The 23,588-nt window shown below is 41.4% G+C and overlaps 1 protein-coding gene across 3 annotated transcripts in view; it reads left to right on the top strand.

Moving 5' to 3' along the window:
- Window positions 1–19,554, top strand: part of CYFIP1 (cytoplasmic FMR1 interacting protein 1) — a 127,458-nt gene extending 107,904 nt beyond the window's left edge. For all 3 annotated transcript variants that reach the window (XM_074983298.1, XM_074983299.1, XM_074983301.1), the window contains exons 25-31: window positions 1,737–1,827; window positions 8,363–8,493; window positions 11,211–11,283; window positions 12,568–12,662; window positions 14,347–14,585; window positions 15,613–15,760; window positions 18,815–19,554. In XM_074983298.1, coding sequence (XP_074839399.1) covers window positions 1,737–1,827; window positions 8,363–8,493; window positions 11,211–11,283; window positions 12,568–12,662; window positions 14,347–14,585; window positions 15,613–15,760; window positions 18,815–18,979 — 942 coding nt within the window. In that variant the 3' untranslated portion in view covers window positions 18,980–19,554. The remainder of the gene's footprint in view (window positions 1–1,736; window positions 1,828–8,362; window positions 8,494–11,210; window positions 11,284–12,567; window positions 12,663–14,346; window positions 14,586–15,612; window positions 15,761–18,814) is intronic.
- Window positions 19,555–23,588: the final 4,034 nt, after the last annotated feature.

Raw genomic sequence — 23,588 nt, 5'->3', positions numbered from 1 at the left:
CAGAGAGGCTACATGGTTGCTGAAGGTCACAGTGGAATAGTGTGGTGAAGCCAAGAATTATGCCCACATACTCGTGGGCTGGCACATATCACCATCCGTCCTTTTGTTGAGAGCTTTAATGAGAAACTTGGCTACAGGGTTGGAAAGAAAAGGATGGATCTCAGAGATGTGGAGGAGGCAGAAATAATGGGATTCATTTAAGGCTTTGCATCTGTTGGGCAAGAAAGAGTGTGAGGGGAGAAACTCCAGAGGAGCCCCCGAATTGGTGGTGTTGACAACCATGGGGAGTGGGTAAGTGGGGAAACTTTGCCAGGGAGGATGGGAAAGTTTGGTGTTGGCCAAATTTAGGCTGAGGAGACAGCCAAGAGAAGATACTGAGACAGAGACAAGGGTATGGGTTGGATGAGAGGAGAGAGCGGTGTACAGTAAACCCCCAGTTTTCACATATTTGACTTGCACGTTTCTTGTGTTAACCCGAGTCAAATTCGTTGCTGGGAGTCAGCTGCATTCTGCTGGTCGGGGAATCCCTGGCAGCAAAGAGGCTGTACTTGGTTGATTCTCAGCCCCTTTGCTGCCGGGGATTCCCCTGGGCCCAGAAGTTCCCCCGGGGGCTGGAGTCAGCGCATGTGGCTTCCCCCAGCTGGGGGAGGGGGTGGACTGTGCAGTGGTGCAGCTGTCCCCCAGCTTCCCCCCAGCTGGCGGAGCCGGGGCCTGGAGCCAGTGGTGGAGCACTGCACTGCTTAGCCAGTTCACAGCCACTTTGCTGACGGGGACTCCCCAGGCCCCAGCAGCTCCCGGGGGTGGAGCTGATGCCCCTCCCTTGACTTGTGCGAAATTCGAATTGCAGCTGGCTCCCCAGGAACTTAATTCATGCACAAGTTGAGAGTCTACTGTGCTGAATGGCTACATGCTAACATAATTAAAGACAGCACCACAGTACATGAGCTCAAGGGGGTCTGAATTAATGTTGGTTGGACATTCTTAATTCAGGCATTTCCTAACTTGAATGTTTGATTTGAAACCCAAACAAACAAACAAACAAACAAAGAATCTTAACTTCTTATAGATCTGTTTGGGGCTACGTTTCCTACGTGAGATGTCTGTTAGTAACGGACGTTGTGCCAGTGCCACTGTAGCACACAGTGAGAGTGATTTAATAATTGGTAAATAATGCACATTTGTTTATCAAGTGCTAGAAAGGAATTACCTGATCATTTGATGACAGATACCTTAAACTGGCTACATTTTGTAATTTAAACCCTATTCAGTTTTAACACATTTGTACATGTAGGCATTTAGGCACCAAACCTGCAGTCCTTCACATGCATGAGTAGTCACATGGATGTAATTGGATCTACTTGCATATATAAAGTTATTTATGTACATAAGGATCAGGACCACTAGCACAATTGGGGCTCTGTATTATCACCCAGTTCAGTTTCTGTTTGCACTTTGAGTCTTTTGGTCAAAAACTGTGAAATGGTAACAGCTGGTCACTCGAAGAGTGTGTTACAATTGCTGTACTACTTTAATAAAACAAAAAAAAAGCCTGTCATGAAGATGCAACTACAGTGATTTCCTTTAAAAATCTGTTTGAGTGAAAAGATTATAGGAGGTCCTATAGGAGTTAAGAAATATAAGATGTTAGATTCAGTTTGTATGTAGAATGAGCTGCGTAAATATAATCTGTGAGTTCATCAGCAATAACCTGTGTATGCATGTCTGTCTTCCCTCAGCTGCAGGGCACGATTCTTCAGTATGTGAAGACGTTGATGGAAGTGATGCCTAAAATCTGTAGATTACCTAGGCACGAATATGGCTCCCCAGGTTGGTTTACCTCTGATGTTGGCACCGTAACATTAATAAGAGAACATTAATTTCTGGTTTTCAGTATGGTTTTATAAATGATTCATGTATGTATATCTCATTGTAAAGCCTGCATGAGGGTTAGGGAGCTGAATTTCACCTTGGTGTGATGCCTTCAGAAGAGTCTTTTGGGGACCCTCCTGCTCTGAGGAATGAGCAGCAGGGAAGTAGTAGTTTGGGCTTCTGGGAGAAATTAGCTTAGGACTCTTCAGAGGATTCTTTTTACAGGAAGGGAAAAGCTCGTTTGTTTAGGAGACAGCTGCCTTCCTTTGGCAGGGTGGTGGTGGTGGGGTAAACGTTCCCAAACCCCAGTACTTCCCTTTTTAAGTGCTTTGTGTGTTTCTTTGACCAGGTCATCACTAATTAACAAAGGGGAAAAAAATTAAGACATTTAGAAAAAAAAACACGTCATCTTTTCCTGTAGGGGTAGAGAAGGAGAAACCTTGCACAGCAGATGCTAGTTGTGTCCCTCAGTGAGCTGCAGGTTGTTGCTTAGAAACCAAAGGCGATAGGTGTGGTAGAAGAAAACTAAATAGAAAACCTGTGGGAAGATTCATGAAGTCCAGGTTACTTCCTGTGTGACCCTCACCCCAGTCGCAGTATTGCTGCCTCTACAACCATACTTTCATGGTCTCTGTTGGTTGCTACTCCATCCCTCCCTGCAGAATGCTTAGTGTGATCAGAGGGAAATGGTGGTGTTCTCTGTGGTGAGAAAATATTGCAGACAGTGGCCATCCATCTCCACCCTGTAAAACCTCTTAGAACTTCTTCCTCCCTCGGGCCTGCACAGCTCCAACCCAGCACTGAGGGGGAGGGGGATGTGTTGTGCTGTACAGTCAATGCCCTGTCCTCACCCTTCTGTGCCATCGTTCTTCCCCACACTGATTTCTTCCATGTTTTGCTCCTCTTGGATCACCTTAGTGGGGGGACGTGTATAGTCGGTAACATCTATGCGCCGTCCGCTGCCCCGTCTTCTACAGCTCTCAGCATGAGTATCTTAAACCACAAGCCAGCTGTAATAGCAAGAAGCATGGGCACCACTGAAGATAGTCAGCTGGTATTTAAGTTCTCTGGTACAAAGTCATTCATGCATTGCTCTCATTGTCTCAGCTGCCTAGCCACAAAGACCAAAGTTACAGCTCTGATCCAAAGCTTTAATGCATAGGAAGCTGGGCTGGTTTAATGTACTCCCATTTATCAATTCAGAATCTGTTTCCCAAATTTCATCTACATATGAATAGCTGTCATTCTCTATCAAAGCACAGTTGGAAAGCCCCTAATTACATTACACAGCTCAGAGTTCTCATTTGGAATGTTTTATTGGGCTCCATTAATTATATGGAAATAGAGCAATTCCAATCATGTCTGTCCTTGTGGATTTTTGATGACTGATTGTCTGTGCTAAAAGGAACAGAGGATGGACATACGGCCAGCTGAGTTCAAGAGGCTTCCTTGCCAAAGATTTTGTTTCCATAGAAACGGTCTTTAAGTGGTGTGTGACTGACTCATCCTGTGTTTTAGATAAATATTTTTATGACTACATTAAACTAAAAGGGTTTTTGGAGGGGAGGGAGGAGACATTGCAGTAGCTCTCAAGCTCTTAAAGGGACAATGGCGAGCCTGAGAGGGGATAGATATTTTTCTTATTATTTCATAAAATAAATTACAACCTGAGAACTGGATTAGAGTAAATTTTTTAAAAAGTATATCAAATTTTGTGACTTCAATTTGGAAAATATATATGAAAATGGGATGAGGAGGCAAAAACTGCCATAGGACAAAGGATGACCTAAAAGAGTTCCTGAACCAGGCAGAAACCATTACTTTCTAACCTCTTAAAATATGTGGGAATGTTTCACCCCCTGAGAAATCTCTCCCACAGTTATTTGCCTCTATCAGGAAAAGTGCCCTGAATGCATGTAAACTGGAGTTCCCCGATAGAGCAAAAGACTTTGACAGCAGCTGATTCTTTGGGGTTTTTTTAAACAAACTGGGAGCAATGAGAACAGAGCTCATCTGTGGGGAAGAGGCTCAATGGAAGCCTGGGGTGAGACTGGAAGGACATAAGTTATAAGTTGCTCTGGAGTGTCTCCTTTGGGGAGCGAGTTTGGAGGGAAGAAGCAGGGCTTCACATGGGGCTTTTATGAGTGTGTTGGCAGGGAATATGGCGGAGGTAGGCAGGAGACTATTGAGGGGGTAGGGAGAAGGAAGGGAAGGGTACTTTCCAATTTCTGATAGAAGTTTATTTACCAAAATGGAACTTTAATGACTCTCCAGGGTTTAGTGTTCTGAGTTTGAGATTTCATTGCAGAAAGGAAAATGAAAGAATTTCAGTGAGGTAATTTGAAAGTTGATTACCTTGGAGATGGTCTTCAAATCTCTGTACTTACTGAGTGGGGAAAATATTCTAACTTGTTGTCAGAAAACAAGGCCAAAATTGAAACAGCATTTTCATCAGCTGGAATGCAGTGACCTTGGCTAGACAATAAGTAATCTACAAGATGTGGAAAAACAGAATAACACATTTTTGTTGATGGAATACAATAGCCTATGAGTATAATGCATGTAGGCCCTGATCATTCAAAAACAAAAACGTGCTTAACCTTATGCACTGAGCATAATTCAACTGAAGTCAGTGGGACACAGAGCACATAACGTTATTTCTTTGCATATGTGTGTATTTCTTTGCATGTTCAGGTCATAATTTGTGTTAAAAGTTCTATGAGAGAACATAAAATTAAAGGTGGTGTTGTAGGACCCTGCTTCTTAGGAGGCATTTTATAGGGAGCATTAGCAGAAAATTAATTTCATAATAAAAAACCCAGCAGATGGTCTGCAGAAAATCTTAGAGCCCAGCTTAGTTCTTTGACAGAATAAATAACACTAGTCTGTACTTTAAACATACATAGCCAGTTTTGTTTTCTTTTAGACCTCTGGGACAAAGTTGATCAGCAATTTTTAGCTATGAGCCAGGATCGTTTCACAGAAAAGGAAAAGTAGTCTTAATTGGAGAACTCCAGCCCATTTTAAATTGCCTATGTTGACTTAATCTGTGTGCTAATTAATTTAGAAAGCCAGACCACATCACTGACACGTGACATCTGCCATGTGAGCTCTTTCGAGATAGGATTTAGGAAGCAGAGATGAGGCCTAATCCTTTGTTAATCTGCTGCATTGGTGAAATGACGTTTTATATCAAACAGCTTTTGTTTCTGATGAAAGTGGTGTAAGGCAGCTGCAGAGGTTATATTTATGAATATCATTAAATACTTCCTAGTACCTCCCTGGACTTGTACAAATGAAGGGATTTAATTAAAATTACTGTAAGCCTGGGAAGAAAGCCCTAAACTTGTCTATCTTGGGGATTGTACATATGCAGGTGAGTTACCCACTTACAAATGTGCCTGTTGCATTTATGTTCACAAATGAACCAGGAGGAGAAGGAATGCTGCAGACAAACAAGACTATCACTGAGAGGACTCTGGCGATTTGACTTATTTTAAAGGCTCCTAAAAAGGTTTTCTGACTCATTTCTTAAATATTATTTCCTTGTCTTTCACAAAAGCCACATATGTACTACTTATGACTTGGTCAGATGTAGGCAAAGGTTGGTGTCACTGAAGCGGTAGCCAAAGCTAGCAGATATTTTCTGTGCTGATCTCGGGCATATACTGCGGCTGTTTGTTTAATGGTTCCGTAGCATCTGACTTGTGTAGTTTAGAGCTGTACGGGGAGTTTGTTCACCCTCTGCAGAAGGTGGTGATTGCATGTGGGGAATGCTGGTAGTGGCATTTGATAACCACCTTTATTCCACCTTCTGGTTCTAGAACTTAATTCATAATGAGCTTTACTCTAAAATTTGCATGAGCACAAATATTAGTATTAATTTTACAAAGCCTCAGCCTACTGTGAATCAAACAAGGATTTGAATTCTTCCATCTTGCCAGAGGCAGGGTGAGCCTGTATCAGGTGCCTCAGGTCAGTGTATGTTGCTGTTCTCTGGGAAGTCCCACGGTGGCAGGGGCTGGTGAAGGAGCAGAGTGGCAGCATGTGACAGTAGAGGTGGAGGCAGTCTTTGCACTCACTTGTCCTGCTGACATTTCATTGTCTCAGGGATTTATAAAAAAACAATCTAGGACAAAGCCTTTTTTTTTTTTTTTTTTTTTTTTTTTTTCCCAGTAAAAGCAGCACGTTCCTGGTGCTTGGGAAATGCAGTTACTCTAAATTGTGGGCCCAGAGCGTGGATTAAAAACAAGTTCACTGTTCAACAAAACCACATCATAAGCTTCTAGTGGCATATTTGAAACAAAGCTAAAAATATTTTCAGCAGAACATTTTTGGTGTCTCGTGTGCTTCTCATAGGTAGTTGGCTAGACTAAACCAAAATAGATGGTAGGCGGCTCTGAGGCCATAACTTCAAGGGCAGGTGAAGGGGGGTAGCAGCATGTGAAATGGGAAGCAGCTAAATGTTTATAAAGGAGGGCCTTTTTAAAACAGCATTCCTTTAAAAGAGTATCCTTTATGGAGACTGTGGCAGTGCAAAGGAAGCAGAGGTGTCCCCCCGCCCCCCGAGCGTGGATGCAAGGAGCTCTTTTACTTTGTGTGGCTATACAATATTTTATTTCATTCTCCTAAATATAAATCTTACCAAAGGAATTTGATAATGGTGCATAAGTACCTCAGTAGGGCAAAAATACCAAGTACTAAAGACCTCTTTAGCTGAGTGGGAAAAGTCCTAACAAGAACCAATTGCTGGAATTTTATCAGACAAATTCAAATTAAATCAAAGAAGCATTGCACACTGGGAGCTCACCTTCAGTTGTTTGACCACTGTAATCCCAAATCCTTGCCTTCCAGGGTATAGTTCTGTGTGTTGTCTCCCCACCTGCTTTCTATAGACATGTTTAAATTCCATTTCTGCAGGGAATGGCTTTGCATTTGGCTGTATTAAAATGCATTTTGTGAGTGTTGAGCCCAGATTTCCAAGTGATCCAGAACACACTATATATTACTGCCTTGTCTTTGTCATTATTTACCACCCGGTTAACCTGTCCATCCGCAGATTCTATCAGCAGTGGTTTTATAGCTACTTCGTAGAATAAGCCCTGATGAACCCCACTAGAAACTCCCCATTCTGTGATGATCCCCTGTTGACAATTGTTTTTTGAGGCCGACAAAAAGGTCTCAACCTTTTTATCAGCATGTATGTTCACTATGAACCAGGTGTAGAAGGACAAATAATCTCTTATCAGCTAAATCAATTCCCTTACAAAAGTCTATTATTTATACAGTTACCTCTGCCAACTGCTGCAGTTTATAGCACATCTGGGGCTTCTCCCCTTCACCAGCTCTTCACACCTTGTTTCATCTTGTACTTGCTTCCATTTTTCACACTACCCTCCTCCTATTCTATATACCCTCATTCGCTGCACGAATGTCATCACTTACCTCCTCAAAACCCATTCTTTCCCCTTGTTTTAAGTATTGACCTACACTAGTGTCCAATGATTTGCTCCTGTCCTCTTGCATGACCTCAATTCTGTTAAAAAGCAGAATTTGCAGCATTCATTAGCATAATAAAAACAGCTGATGATGATGTTATTTTAACTCTCGTCTCTCTTATCTGTTTTCTTTCTCTTTGGTACAATGACTGTGTACATTTTTCATAAGGCATCATGATTATGGCACAATCTTAATTGTTACTAAAACAAGATCGTATGGATGACTTACTCAGTGAAATCAGCTAGATGTAGAAATCATCAGTGTTAGGCTGGCCGTATTCTGATCCTTAGAAGATTCTTAATTCTATATTTGCTTTTATTTTATCTGGACTTGATGCTGAAATTCCTCATTAATATACATAAAGGGGCAGTCATTGGATAAATCGTGACTTTTCTTTCATTAAGAGGGCACAATGTGTGTACACACCATTTTCTGACTTGGTACTCAGTGCAGATCACTGGGATCTCAGAGTGCATGTGGAGCCTCTCATTCCTTGGCCCATCCACGGTCTCTGCGGGAACAAAATATGACTCATCCCACATTTCTATCCAAGTAGTGTGGTCGAAGTTTCTATATGATATATAAAGATTTAAGAACATTAATAGGGGCTGCTGCTAAATCTTGTGTACTCTATAGAAACCAGTTTAGAAATGGTAGGTGTTTTTGGCAATGGAGTTTGTGTGAAAGATACTACTGGGGAAAAAAAAATTGTACAAAGCTCTACAATTGTATTCTTCCTCAGTGAGCTAGTGGGAAACTTGGGATCTAAAGCAATTTTTCCTTCTTGTTCCAGTCTCTGCCTCACCCCATTGCTTACTGATTTTGTAAAGGGGAAAATAGAGGTGTGACCCACATGATTTTATCCGCTTATCCAGGTTTTTTATCAGCAGATTTCAGAAAGCTAAGAGGTGTTTATGTTGCAACTATTGAATTAATCAGCCTTGATTCCTCACGTTTTCACCTTTTTCTTTTAAAAAATACATAAAAATCTCAGGTATCCTGGAATTTTTCCACCACCAGCTGAAGGACATTGTTGAATATGCAGAATTGAAGACTGTGTGCTTCCAGAATTTGCGGGAAGTGGGAAATGCTGTGCTCTTCTGCCTACTCATTGAGCAGAGTCTGGTATGTGCTTTGGAAGTTGCTCCAACACTATGTGTCCAAAATGTTCATCACAAATTATCCTCAATGATGCCTTAAAATAAAACTACAGACTTGAATTTGATTTTAAATATCTGTCTGAAATATGTTGATGACCTAGAGATATCTAGTAAGCAACTCGGTGAGTTTTTTTTTTTTTTGATTTATGAGTTGTTCAATCAATCTGCCATGCCTGATTAATAGGAATAGCTGTATTGTTGGTGTTTAGGAAGCCAGTGTAGCAGCAAAGGTGGCAACAGTTCTCCTATCTCAGTAGTTTTTGACACTGTCCTCCATTGTCTCTGTTCTTTTATGGTTCCCTACCTACTCTCGGCTCTTGCTTCAGTATCTCATTTAATGGATTATTGTTTTCCTCTTCCTTTGTAGGTATTCATCCCCACCCCTGCACACCACCTCGGTCCTGCTGCAATTACCACTCTGAAGCCCGTTGCTAGGTGCTCTTATCAGCAAAGGCAGTTTTCACTCCCATCTTTGTGTTAATGACTTACAAATCTGGATCTCTGCAGCTGTGTTCTTCTGTCCAGCCCTGCATCTCAGAACATCTTTCTGACTTTAATTTAGACGCCATATGAATCTCAGCTGACCTCTTTGTCTTCCCCAAACCCTCATTTCTCTGTCATTGTTCCTGCCAGCTTGTAATCGGGGTGTCATCTTTGACTTCTGTACCTCTCTCTAAACACACAGGTTCAGGCTGTGTCCAAACATTCAGCCTCTTCCTACTCAACTTCTTTCAATATCTGTCTTTTCTTCTCTGTCCACGCAGCTAACACATCTTCACGCCTCTGCCATTTTGCTTCATGACAACTGCAAACTTTTTTCTGGCCTTCACTACCGCAGCATTCAAATAATCTATTCAAAATGGCACCGCTAAGATTTTCCTGGCTCTTTGTTTGGATCACAGTAATGCCTTCCTGAATCCCTTCTGTGGAGCCTTTTTCACCCCCACCCACAGTTCACGGAAGCTCCTAGTCTCTACACTAAGGCCTTAGAAATATAGCCACGTTTTACTTAGCTAGCACACGCACGTGTTGTTGTTGTTGTGGCAGTATTCCTAGCCTTTCCCACCCACCAGTCATCTGTCCCCACGAGCATCTTCATGTTACCCACATTGCCTTGTAAGCATAGGGGACCAGCTCCCCGTCACTTCCCATACAGCCCTTCTTAGGCTAGCGTTTGTCAGGGTGATTATGCTACTTGCTGCAATTCAGCAGGCAATTGATGTAACGAGTGACTGTCCCTCTTCTCCTTTTACCTGCTTTCTTCACTCTAATGTCCCTTCTGCTGCCATTCTTCTCCACCTATGAAAACCGCAAAAACTTGTCACTAACAAAGCTGTGCCAGTTCATTGTGTGCATTTGCTTTTAGGTTTTTGGGAGGGAAGGAGAGGGGGCAGGGAGGGGTCCAAGGCACTCCTGGTGCATGCAGTAGAGTTGGCCTACAGAAATTATAAAACTTGTATCAGAGAGGTAGCTGTGTTAGTCTGTATCTTCAAAAACAGCGAGAAGTCCTGTGGCACGTTATAGACTAACAGCTACTTTGGAGCATAAGCTTTCATGGGCAAGGACCCTCTTTGTCAGATGCATCTGATGAAGCCGGTCTTTGCCCACAAAAGCTTAAGCTCCAAAATATCTGTTAGTCTAGAAGGTATAAAGCTTGTGTGAGTCTAGTGTCCCAGAGCCCTACCCTACATCTGCTTGTGTCTTTCTTAGATTGGAAACCTTTGGGCAGAGATTGTTTCTTCCCTATGCGTGTAGTGTGCCTGGTAGTATGATGAGCTCCTGTCCCATTTTGGGTGTTAGCACAGTAGAACTGCACACTATTGCTCCTAATACGTGCATCTAAGTAGCTTGATCTTTAAAGGATTTTACTCACTGAGCAATAGCTTAATGTCCGTGGAAAAGGGCCACAGCCTCGTGTTTGACTGAAAGAAGTCATGGAACATTAAATCCTCTCTCCTCTCTGCGGGCATTGTTGTTATAATCATTAATGTCAGTCATGTATGAAAATGAAAACATGATGTTTCTCAAGTTTTGCTCTGAAGAGGCCTGGCGTGAGTTCTAGCTCTTACCTCAGCTTCTGATTTGGCTGTTTCATACATTGAACACGCTGCGGTTTCCAGGGGCAGATGCGTTCAGCTCCATGGATATTTTTTTTTAAGTGTTTGTGAAACAATTTTTTTATTCATTATATTTTAAAGATTTGAAATTGTTCCATGCTGGGATCCCATCATTAGCCTCCTGGCCTAGAAACTGACTTTCTGGGAGACATTTGTGGGTGATAAAAGGGAACAGTGTTGTTGAAAATGAAAACGGGTCTCACTGCTTTATTCACTTTTGTGTGCGTCTGCACAGGATCCGTCTGCCCCTTCAACACAGAAATTCATCAGTATGCTTTAGTCTTTTCAGTAAATAGTCTCTCTCCTTTGAAAACTGCCACCTTTGGTTGGGAGTAGAGTTGCTGTAACTCTGTATGTCAAACCTGCAGATGTCAGACTGCTGCTAAGTGCTGCTGTGAAAAGGGAGCCCAAAGCGCTGTCCCTTTGTTCTAAGTGCTTGGTGCCCTCTGGTGTTGGCCACTCTGTATAGATATAGAATGTCAGTGTGGATCTGGAGGCAGAGTTTGGTGCCCTTAATGTGGTTGTTTTTTAACCCCTAAATGCTTCTTATTCCTTTTTATTCTAGTCACTGGAGGAAGTGTGTGACCTGTTGCATGCTGCACCATTCCAAAATATATTGCCAAGGGTTCATGTCAAAGGTATGGGTTGAATGAGCACCTGTTCTCCAGCAGTATTACCCCCTCTGCTGCTTCCTTGTGGGTGAATTCATCATTTTGAAACTTGCTTTGCACGAGTGCTGTTCATCTTCAGTGACAGCAAATTCCTGAGTATCTGCGGGCCTGAAAATTGTATGGTACACAGAAGAGCAGGAGGTCTAAGCATGCTAACCAGGGCTCCCTGGGCTGGGGTAATCAACACTTTGTGCAGCACGCTAGTGAGAGAGCCACTGCTGCCTCACGCCTGCTTCATGATTCTGCCCTTACTATGAGGTTCCATATCAGCCTTGACTTCTAGGTGTGCAAAATGAACTTTGGGCTTTGGGGAGGTTTAGGGCTGGATCCGTCAAGATGCCGAGTACTGTGTCTGTGATCCAGCAAAACATTTAACTACATGCACGGGTGCCACAGACTTTTCACGTGCTTAAATGCTTTGCTGAATTGGGAATACGGTGTTCAGTATCTTGCAGGATTTGTTCCTTCCAGTCTGTCTTCTCTTCTCTCCTTCCAGACTGCAGGAGGGTAAGCATCCTCCGTTCCCCCATTTCATCCTTCCCCCACTACGTTTACTGTTCCTCCTATTTTCCTGCCTCCTCCCTACAGCTTGAAGCAACAGATCTTTCTGTGCCTCAGCTCATAGTATTCACATCAATATCAAAGCAAAAGAGCCTTAACAGATTTATTGCAGTTACTCAGGTCCCTGTAGCCAGCCATCAGATTAACCATATCTTTGCAAACTTTATGTATCCCCTCATCAGAGAACATTTCCTGCTCACCAGTGATGAGTGTTTGGGGTTTTTTTTAAGCCTTTCAATTTATAAAACTTCACTTTCAATATAACGTCATCTTCTGGAGATAAGTATTTTGCATGAGATGAGTGATTTTAATGGGCTTAGTATGTGTGGCGGTCAAAGTATGTTTGAAACAGCATAAGAGCTTATTGTGAGAGCAAAAACTAGTTAATAACAAAATTAGTTTCATGATGAGTTTTTGCCTGTATAGTTAGTTTCTTTAACCTTGATTGTATAACGTAATATTGTTAACAGAATAAACCTATTAATGGATACTGTGCATCAAATATATACTGAAGAAAAAGCAAGCCATTAAATTAAATTTACTCATTAAAGGAATAATTTACACACACAACTCCTACTTTGAAGAAAATAAACTGTAATAAAAACACAGATTTTGGTACTGCAGTTTTCATTGTTTATAAAGTGAAGCCACCCAACTTTAAAAGATAATGTTGTGTTTTTTCCATTTCAGAGGGTGAAAGACTTGATGCCAAAATGAAAAGACTAGAATCAAAGTATGCTCCACTCCATCTTGTTCCTCTGATTGAAAGATTAGGAACACCCCAGGTAATGTCTTACATAGTGTGCTCCAGGCATTTTAGGCAGAAATACCATTGCACAAGAAACCTGACAATACCAGTACCAAATGTCACTCAAATTGTTCACACAACAGGTCCTCTAGGAAATCCATGGATTCAGTAAAGTTGGCCAGCAGCTTATGTGTGCAGGTGGCTTATTGTTTAAATGTCTGGTACAGTGCAGAGGTGACATGTTAGATTTTGGGAGAGGATTAAACTATTAATTTCCATATACACTATTGTGCTATAATGTGTAAAGCAAAGGATTTGTACCCAGGGGTCTCCCAGTTCAAATTCCACCAAAAGCAACTGATTTGCTCTGTGACCTTTTAAAAAAAAGTCATTTGTTCTCTTGTGACTCAGTGAACAAATTGGATAAAATCAAAACCTTTTCAGAAACCAACTGTTCTATTTGTTCTGAGCTTTCCTGGAAAATTAATTACCAAAAGAGAATATTCTTCCTCCTCTGTACCTTGTCAATAAGCCGCTCTTGCCGTCTATGTGCCATTCTCCTCTGTTTCCTTGTTGAATATGTTTCATTCCCCGTTTGCTTCAACAACTGACAAACTGTGGTTGAGATAGGAATTTGGGGGAGGCCAAAAGGGAATGTTGTCAGTTATACAGTTCAGGCTATTTTTACCAGCATGGATAGAGTTGGGTGAGCTGTGCTGAGCCGGTGACATGTTCCCTGCTAGAGAGAGCTTACAGTGGGAAGGCACAAGCTGGTACCACACAGAGAAAATAGGTATTGATTATAAATCACAGTTTAATACCGTTGTATAGATATCTTCGTGCTTGCTTTTAAGTACCTCAGCATCTGATTGCAGCAGGCCCAGGAGTTAGCAATAAGTGAAGAAGGGTCCATTCCCTGGGCCATCCAGCAGAGAACTGAACACACCAATTTTTGTCTTCTGATTCATTTCAGTTTAAAAAAACAAAACAAAACACCAACCCCAAAAACACTTTCAAACCTGGGCGCACTCCAGCGGTGGGTGAGCTTTTCCCTCAGAAAGCCTTTAAAAGCTTTTCTTCCATTGAGTGGGTAATAAATAAATACATAAATACATAACCCCAAGAGTCAGTATTTCGCTTGACAGTTAACCTCAGGAGAATTCATGAAAGCAGTCAAATCTTAAAAGCATTGGTGCAAAAAGGAAAGCCAAATCTAGTGACCTGGCTAGTAATGCTTCTTGTGTTTAAACAGCCCATTCCTCATGCACTCATGAATCTGCTCCAAAGTGAAGTGCAGAACTGGGATTGGGGAATGCAAGTCAGCTGTCCCACAGTAGTCTTGGGATATGTCCACACAGCAAATTAAAACCCACAGCTGGCTCCTATCAGTGGACTCAGGCTCACCGGGCTCTAGGCTGTAGCAATATTACTGCTGTGTCTGGGTAGGAGTCTTAGAACTTGGGCTCCAGCTGGAGCCCAGAAATACACTACACTGCTATGAAACTGCCCTGCAACCTGAGCCCAAGTTGGGTGGCACAGGCAAGCCGCAGGTTTTTATTTTTTTATTTGGGGGAGGGGGGTTGTGTTTTTTTAGATCAGCATGACACCCCAATAAAACCTCATCCTGTTTTAATACAAAGCGTTCAAAGAGAAACCATACGTCCCATAACTAATCTGCAATGCTGTTTCGCTCACTTTTTATTTCCTTCTCTCAATCTTAGCAAATTGCAATAGCAAGGGAAGGAGATCTGCTGACCAAGGAACGCCTCTGCTGTGGCCTGTCTATGTTTGAGGTCATTTTGACCAGGATTCGGACCTTCCTGGATGACTCAATCTGGCGGGGTCCTCTTCCCAGCAATGGTGTGATGCACGTGGATGAATGTGTGGAATTTCACCGTCTCTGGAGTGCAATGCAGTTTGTGTACTGCATTCCTGTGGGAACACACGAGTTTACTGTAGAGTATGTATTGTAGCCTGCCCATTATGTACTTATTTGCAACAGTACTTTACTGTATTTCCATGCTAGAAGTGGGGATGCAAAACATAATGGGGGTGTTCATATTTTTGCGATGGCTCAGTGAGGCAAGCATAGAGAAAAGAAGAGAAAGTGCTGCTTGCACTGAAAGGATCTATTAGCACAAGAACACAGATCGTGATTGTATCTCTTAAAATAATCCATTTTAAATACTTTGGTACATAATAAAAAGTCGCATAAGGAAGAGATCCTAGCACACACTTCTCCGCACCAGTGATGCTTATCACTAAAGTTGCTGATTTTAAGTAAAATAACTTTCACAAAAACGAGAAATCCTGTGGCACCTTACAGTCTAGCAGTTACTTGGGAGCATAAACTTTTGTCAGTGAGTCTTCGCCCATGAAAGCTTATGCTCCAAAATACCTATTAGTCTATAAGGTGCCACAGGGCTTCTCATTGTTTTTGTGGCTACAGACTAAAACAGCTACCCCTCTGATAACTTTCACAAGTAATTTAACTTTTCTGTGGGTTAGCAGCAAGAATGAGCAGTTAGGAGTTAGTGGCCTGTGATCTCCAGTTCTGCATTTTGTTTGATAGTTTTCAAAAGGAAAGATTCTGAACTACATTGCCTGTCACTAGCCGGTTGTGGAACGGAAGTCTTAGGATATTGCTCTCCTGAGTCCACAAAGACCAGATAAATGTGTGGTGTAGGACTGACAGTTTGTCCTGTTGGATAATGTGACAATGGGGGAGTGAATATTTCTGGAAGCACTTAAAATTGGATTAAGATTTTCAGCATTTCTAGTGCTTGCAGTTCCTAAAAATTGTTAATTTAAGAGAGAATGACCCTACATGATAGAGTTTTAAACCCCAGCCTCTAAAATATCCTATGCATGGCTTTTAGTCTCCTGTTTTTGAGAGAATTTCTGATGACTCAGTATTTCATGCAAACTTGTTTTGGGACATTTTAGGTGAAATGTGTAATTTTCTTGAACTTTGCACTCTGTTACAGGCAGTGCTTTGGAGATGGGTTGCACTGGGCTGGCTGTATGATCATTGTGCTCTTGGGACAGCAACGTCGCTTTGATGTGTTGGATTTCTGCTACCATTTGCTGAAGGTGCAAAAGCACGATGGCAAAGATGAGGTCATCAAGAATGTGGTATGTTGAAACCACTGGTTTTGTTCTCATTGAAATGACTTGAGTGAGAAAACTAGAATCATTTGCATGGAGCTGCATGAGACCTAGAACCATCCCTGTTTAAAGTGGAGTGTTCAAAATTAATCACAGCACGAGACAAGTCAGTAGGGCAGTTGCTAGTAGCACCCTATGTTTAGGATGGGATTGTAACTGAGTCAAGCTTTACCTTTCACTGTGACATGGGATTTTCTTGCATTTAATGAAACATGATGCCATCTAGATGTGTATATGTAGCCTTAGAACAGGGTTAGTCCTACTGAAGTTGTAATTCCCATGTCCAAGGCTTATTTCTGGCATTGCAGTGAGTAGAGTAGATTTTTAACAACAAAAACAAATTTTAAATGGATTTTTGCATCTAGCACTGGTTGGGAAACATAATGTATCCAGACTGCACACCACTTGTGGGGCAGGCTTTTAAGAATTGGCTCGGTTTTCTCTTTCCATTATATAAGAAGCCCATAGTAGGTCAAACCAAAGGTCCATCTAGCCAAGCATCCTGCCTTCCAACAGTGGCCAATGGCAGGATTTTTAGAGAGAATGACAAGAACAGATAGTGATTCATCCTATTCCCCATTCCCTGCTTCTGGCAAACAGAGGCTTGGGACATCCATCTGTGCCCATCCTGGCTAATAGTCACTGATGGATCTATCGTCTAGGAACCTTATCTAATTAATGTTTTGAGCCCTGTTACAATCTTGGCATCCTCTGGCAAAGTATTCCACACACTGACTGTGCAATATGTGAATGCTTCCTTTTGCTTAAAATCTACTGCCTGTTAGTTTACTGACTTGTAGTTCTTGCTTTATGAGGACTAAAGAGCACTTCCTTATTTAATTTCTCCACATCAGTCATGATTTTTATATCCCTCTTAGTCGTCTCTTTTCTAGACTGAAAACTCCCAGTGTTGTTAATTTCTCCACATGTTGAAACTGGTCCATGCTCCTAATAATTTTTGTTGCCCTTTTCTGTATTTTTTCCAATACCAGCATACCTTTTATAAGCTGAGGCAACCAGATCTCTATTCAAAATGTGGGTGCAGCATAGATTTATTTAGAGGCAATAAAAGAGAGAAAATAGGTATCCTTTTCCTAATAATTCCCAGCATCCCATTAGCCTTGTTGACTGTTGCTGCACACTTGAGTTTTCAGAGAACTGACATTTTCAGAGAACTGTCTACAGTCACTCCCAAATCGTTTCTCCCATGGCCACAGCTAAATTAGACCCCATCATTTGATACGTCTATATTTCAATTGTTTTCTAATGTGCATTACTTTGCATTTATCAAAATTGAATTTCAGTTGTCGCTTTGTTGCCTAGGCATCCTGTTTGTGAGGTCCCAGAGTAAACACTTTGCAGTCTGCTGAGGACTTACCTATCTTGAATAGTTTTGTATCATGAACCTATTTTACTATGTCGCTTTTTCCAGATAATTTATGAATATGTTGAACAGCATTGATCCCAGTACGCATCCCTGGGAGACACAACCATTTACCTCTAGCCGTTCTGAAACTATTTATTTCTGCCCTTGTTTGCTATCTTTTTAACCCACTATTTTTCCGTGAAAGGACCTTTCCTCTTATCCCATGACACTGGGTTTTTTTAAGAGCATTTGATGAGGGACCTTGTGAAAGGCTTTCTGAAAATGTAAATACACAGCAGTCACTGGCTCACCATGGTCCATCTGCTGGTTGACCTCTTCCCTGACCAAAAAAAAAATCTAGTAGATTGGTGAGGCATGATTTCTCTTTACAAAAAACATGTTGACTTTTCCCCCCACAAATCATGTTCCTCTATGTGTGAACAATTCTGCTGTTTACTGTAGTTTCAGCCAGCTTGCCCAGTACTGAATAAGGCTTACTGGCCTGTAATGGCTGGAATATCCTTTGAAGCGCCCCCCCAACCCACTTTTTTTTTTTCCCCAATAATGGTGTTATATTAGCTATCCTCCAGTCATTTGGTGCAAAAGCTGATTTAAATAAGTGACAACCCAGTTAGGAGTTCTGCAATTTTATATTTGAGATCCTTCAGAACTCTTGGTGAATACCATCTGGTCCTGGCGACTTCTGATTCTTCAATGTATCCGTTTGTTTCAAAACCACCTTTCCATCTGGGATAGTTCCTCAGATTTGGCACCTAAAAAGAATGGGTCTGGTTTAGGAATCTCCCTCGTATCAGCCACAAAGAATGATGCAAAGAATTCATTTAGTTTCTCCACACTGGCCTTGTCCTGCTTGAGTGCTCCTTTAGTATCTTAATTGTCCAGTCACCCAGCTGGTTGTTTAGCAAGCTTCAGAGGTACTTAACTTCTTTTTTTTCCCTGAGTCCTTGGCTACCTGTTCTTCTTCAGTTTTACACTTCACTTGCCAGGATCTGTTCTATTTTTCTCAATAGGGTTTAACTTCCGCTTTTTAACGGCTGTTTTTTGCCTCCAGCTGCTTCTTTTGCTTTGGTGTTTAACAATGGTGGCACTTTTTTGGTCCTCTTAATTTTTTTTTTTAATTTGGGGTATACATTTAATTGGTGCCCGTCATATGATGTCTTTAAGACGTTTCCATGCAGCTTGCAAGGATTTTACTTTGGCACTGTGCCTTTTAATTTCTATCTAATTTCCTCAAGTTTGTTTAGTTTCCCTTTCTGAAATGCAGTGCTATCCTGGTAGGCTGTTGTAGTGTTTCTCCCACAGGATTGTTAAGTTTTATTATTTTATGATCACTATTACTAAGCAGTTCAGCTACAGTCCCTTCTTGGACCATATCCCACACTGCACTTAACATTCAATCAAGAATTGCTTCTCCTCTTGTATTCCAAGACTAGCTGCTTCAAGAAGCTGTCATTTAAGATGTCAAGAAACTTTGACTCTGGTCCAAAGTATTAGACAAACAGACTGGTTCACAAGGTGCTGAATTGGCAGAAGACTGATGGGTTGAGGCAGTCACTCTTGTTGCTTTTATCAAAGCTGGTCCTGATTTTTTATCTCAAACCTTCATTTCTGAATATATGTTTTTGATGTTGCAGCCTTTGAAGAAAATGGTTGACAGAATCCGCAAATTCCAGATCCTTAACAATGAAATAATTACTATCTTGGACAAGTATTTGAAGTCTGGTGACGGAGAAGGTACACCAGTGGAACATGTACGCTGTTTCCAGCCCCCTATCCATCAATCACTGGCCAGCAACTAAGTGTGGATAGACAACCTTGCTTTTTACTTTAGCAGCAGTTCTTTTTTACCTAGTTAGACTGTAAGCTTAAGAGGAAGAAGAAAACCTTTGTAAGGAATATACCTTAATCTGTAATGCAGTATTTCCTGTGCCTTTAGAATGGTGGTGCTTTGTCACTTTCAGTCTCCATGCACAATAAATGTATACAATCCATACTTGTTTTTCTAGACTAACATTTTATATACTAAGATAAAAAGTCTGCAATTTTGAAATAGGCTTTTTGTCTTACAAACTCCTCCTTTGCCTGATGTGATCATTTTAGACTGGGTTGGTTCAAACTGTTTATTCTTATCAGACAAAATATGAATTAGTGGAGGTGGAAAAAACCATGGGGTTTTTGTAGAAACATTTTTAAAACACTGTAATTGTTTGTGTTAGAAATGCATTAATTGCTTGCTTAGTCTTTATAAAAAGAAGACTCGTGCAGCTGCTTTGTGAATAATTTTTGTAATCAGTTTGATTTTTTTTTCCCCTTGGCAAAATTAAATTGCATCATGTTATTAATGATTATGGAAATAAAGGCTAAGTAATTAAAATTCTGACTTTTCAAATAGTGGTTCTCTGACTTAGTGGTGGGTGATTCTGTGAACTTAATAAAAATTAACTTAATGCAGTAGTAAGGTGGAGGCCCCTTTGATCTTCCTTTTGGAAACTCGGACCATATGGAATTCATTTCTGGTTTGAAGTTTATTTAAAAATTAAAAAAGTCTGCTTTCCAAGTTGATGGTAAACGATCTCTGTTTAAAGTGATCTTTAGAAAGGGATCCTTACATGGACAGGCTTTTTGTAGCCTCTCACCACACTTAACTTTAATGATACTGATCATTATTATTGGGGAGAATATTTTAATTGTATTATGCAAGTCCTGCCTCAGTAAAAGTTTGTGAAACTTCTTTAGCAACTTTATAACCCAAATTAAAGCAGCATGACCAGGCAAACCTCAGAAGTCTCAGACTGTGACCAGAGCTGCAAATGACTCCTTGAAGAGCTGCAGGTTGCCAACTCCTGATGTAGCACTTTAAACCAATGGTGAGGGAAGGAACAAAAAAAGACAAAGTCAAATTCATTCTCTCCCTGGACTGCCTGCCCCTCACGTCCTGACTTTTATGAAAAGCTGGAAGCCAATAGGAATGAGTCCAGAAAGGTGTGGAATTGAACCTCAGCTAGGCAAGGGGGTGAGACTAGTGGTTAGGACAACATTAAGTATGAGACAGTCTTAAACAGATACAGGAGAGAATTTTTGTTGTGGGCACAGAAACAAGAATGAACGTGAAATATAAGCTCACACTTTATTAATTCTGTGCAGAAAAGATGATGGGAGCAGCTTAAGAGCTGGTTACTCCCAAACTTGCATCACAATAACTAAATTGGATTTAATTAGCCCTTTTTGTTTCAGTGCCTCACACGCGTTATTGCTTTAGAGGAAAAAAGTCCCACTTCAGTTTCTCTCCAACCTTTCTGATGGGAAAGAATATGGTGGAGGCTCAAGGTAAGTGTGGGGGGGAGAGGAAAATTCACTTGCACCATGGGGTGTAGCGATTCCCTTACTTTGCATACCCTTTCTAGCCAATGCAACTCTACCTTGATACTACAACCATAAAACCCCTTATCTACAGTCAGCTTGCCTTGGTGCTGTGCTTTGCACCTCAACATTCTACTGGAATTTCTAACTAATTCTTTAGCTCTTCAAAGTGCCATGCACCAAGGTCAGTGCTGGTCAAAGACAGTGGCAGCAATGTTCTGTTTTGCCACTTGGGAAATTAAGTGACTTGCCTGAGATGCATTATAATTCATGTAGCTCCCACTCAGAGCAAGTCAGCCAGAACCAGAATTAAAACTGTCCTCTGACACCTGAAGTAGGCCTTGACTCTATGAATTTTTTTAAATGTGTGTTAAAACCTGAGTGTGGACAAAGCAAATGCATTTCCTACAGATCAGCTTGCAGTGACAAGTCCTAGGAGGGATCTTCTAGTTTTTCAGTCAACTAATGTGTTAAACCTGCAATTTGCCTCATCCACACTAAGATGTTAGTTCATTTTTTAAAAGAAATTCAGTGTAGCCAGAAGTAAAATTCTAAAAGCACCTCAAGCACAATCTTCAAAACTGACAAACCCTTAAGGACCTAAGTCCCAGTGAAAGTCAGTGGAAAAAGAGTTGGCGTACTTTAATGTTGTAACTATACTGGTATAGCTAAAACAGTACAACCCATTCATGGCTGACTAGGGTGCAACAGCAATATGAATAATAAAAGACATATATATCTTATTCCCCTTCTGTTACAGAAATAATCTGTACCAACAGAAGGTGCCTTTTTACTTGTGAAACTGCATCCACGCAATGGTTTGTACCAGTTTTACTATCCCCAACCAAAACAGTTTTGTGTTCATGAACCACATCTTGGGAGCCTAAAACATTGGTAAGCTCTAACGTCACTTGTGTGCTTTTTGGAACTTCTACCTTGAACCTATAAATGTCTTTTTCCATCTGCAAAATGAGGGTAAGTGGGAACGTTAAAATGGATCTGCATGTTCACATCTATAGGAATTATATGGCCTAGCAGTGCCTCATGGTAGAATTCTTTCCAACCAGTTCCTACTGTTAAAATGTGTGTGCCCCCATCTGCAGTTCCCCACAGCCTCCCTAAACATTTTGCAAGTGAGATTCTGTGTGGGTTGCCGTGTCCTTGACTACTACTACAGTTATTCCCGACTGCTGTGACAAAATAAAATTAACCATTCTGGTCTAGTTAAATCTCAGTTTTTCTTCATTATTGTGTCTTGATGGCTGTAGTTTGTAGTTTGCTGTTAAGTTGACAGTGCTGAGTTAGCTGAAGGCTCAGTTCTGGATAATGGTGGAACTGGAGAAGAAGCTGGTATTCAAGAGATGTGCTTCATACGTGGATGTCTTCCTGGCGCTGGATGGCCACATTAGGTACCTGAACTTCTTGGGCAAGGGACACTCCCCTGCATGTTCCATCTGCTGGATTTTCAGGCTCAAACCTCACTGAGATTGCAAGTGCTTCTCCTCAAAAAGTGACATGAGACTCCAGGCACTCATCTGATTCAAGATTTGACTCCTGTGACTTCTTCCAGCACTTCAACGGTTCCAGGAAACTAACTTTCTTGGGTCCTGTTCCCAGTCCTGTGGCTCAGGCAGTCGGTGTTTTGAAGGCACTGTTGGGTGAAGAAAGGCCAGCCATCTGCCTTGGAAATTAGAACGACATTTGCCTCAGCTTTGTCACTTCTAAGCCAGGCTAAAGGGGAAAAAGGTAAGGGAGTTGTCATCTTTTGCTGGATCATTTTCTATTGGTGAAAGAGACAAGCTTTCAACTATACAAAGCTCTTCCTCAGGGTTTGGCTCTTAGAAACCACTCCTGTCAGGGGCAGCAGCTGAGAGTCAGGCTGCCATCCCTGATAGGAGCAGGGAAACTTGGGAAGATGAGGTGATTGCATAGAGTTGTTCAAAAAGAGCTGACCCAGACTACAATCCTGATTTATCACCAGATGAGCATGTGGGAGGGGGGCTGTGCATCTTTCCTTTCTGCAGGACGTTACAGTTCATGACCTGATGAATCACACAACATCCATATTGAATTTTATCTTCGGTAGCCATGGAGACCTCCCATCCAGTCTTTGACATTCTTGGGAATACCCCCAAGAGTAGGATGTCCTTACCAATTCTCCATGGTCTGCTGGAGCCTATTAGGCAGTAAGTTGACTAATTAAGAGGCACTAGTTGACCAATTTCCAAAACAGACAAATGCTATCAGATACAAACCTGCGTGCCTTTTATATTTTCAGACACATCCTGTGCTTCAGCCTCACTTTGTTTGGAAAGACTGAAGAAGAAAATGCAAGTGCATTAACAGGCAACACTTCGAGAAGGTGAGATGGTCCACACTATGCAGTCTCATCTTGAAGAGCTCCAGTTACATTTACTCATACGTAATTCTTTTTGTAGTTACTGCTCACCTTACAGCCAGACACATTTGAGGCCTTTCATGGTTTAACTTACCCAGAAAAAACCAAAAATCAATCAAAGCTTAAATAGGCCCTTTGGCTGCTGCTCGCCTTTTTAATTGGTTCTAGCCTATGATTTCCCACTTTAGTTTCATTTTGCATTCTGCTTTATACCTGGAAAAAGTCATGACGTAAGAAGCGAGGCTCGGGTTAAGTACTTAACAAAACAAGAAGCCAAAAGAATTGGAGGAAAGGGAATAGACTGGTGTCTTTAATTCAACCCTTAACTGACAGGGAGCCATGAGATCTGTAAAGGCAGGCAGACTCTCTAGCCTTCTATGCATCTTTTTGAAGGGCAGAATAAAAATGTACAGTGCTTACCTATTTCAGTGAGGGTGAGATAAGTTCCTACCTGTGTGCCTTATTTGCAAGTTAGAACAGAAAAAATTAGGCTCATTCCTCTGCTCCACTGAAAACTGGGCCCTGATCTACACTACAAATTGCCTTCATTATAACTACATTGCCAAGAATTGTTAATAACCCAAACTACCAGAGCAATGCAGTTATACTGACCTAAGCCACCAGTGGAGCCAGCACTATGCTGACAGGGG

The sequence above is a fragment of the Carettochelys insculpta genome, chromosome 1 (genome assembly GCF_033958435.1).
Source record: "Carettochelys insculpta isolate YL-2023 chromosome 1, ASM3395843v1, whole genome shotgun sequence".
NCBI classification, from domain to species: Eukaryota; Metazoa; Chordata; order Testudines; family Carettochelyidae; genus Carettochelys; species Carettochelys insculpta.
The sequence above is the reverse complement of the archived record's forward strand: the minus strand, read 5'-3'. Positions and strand labels throughout refer to the sequence as shown.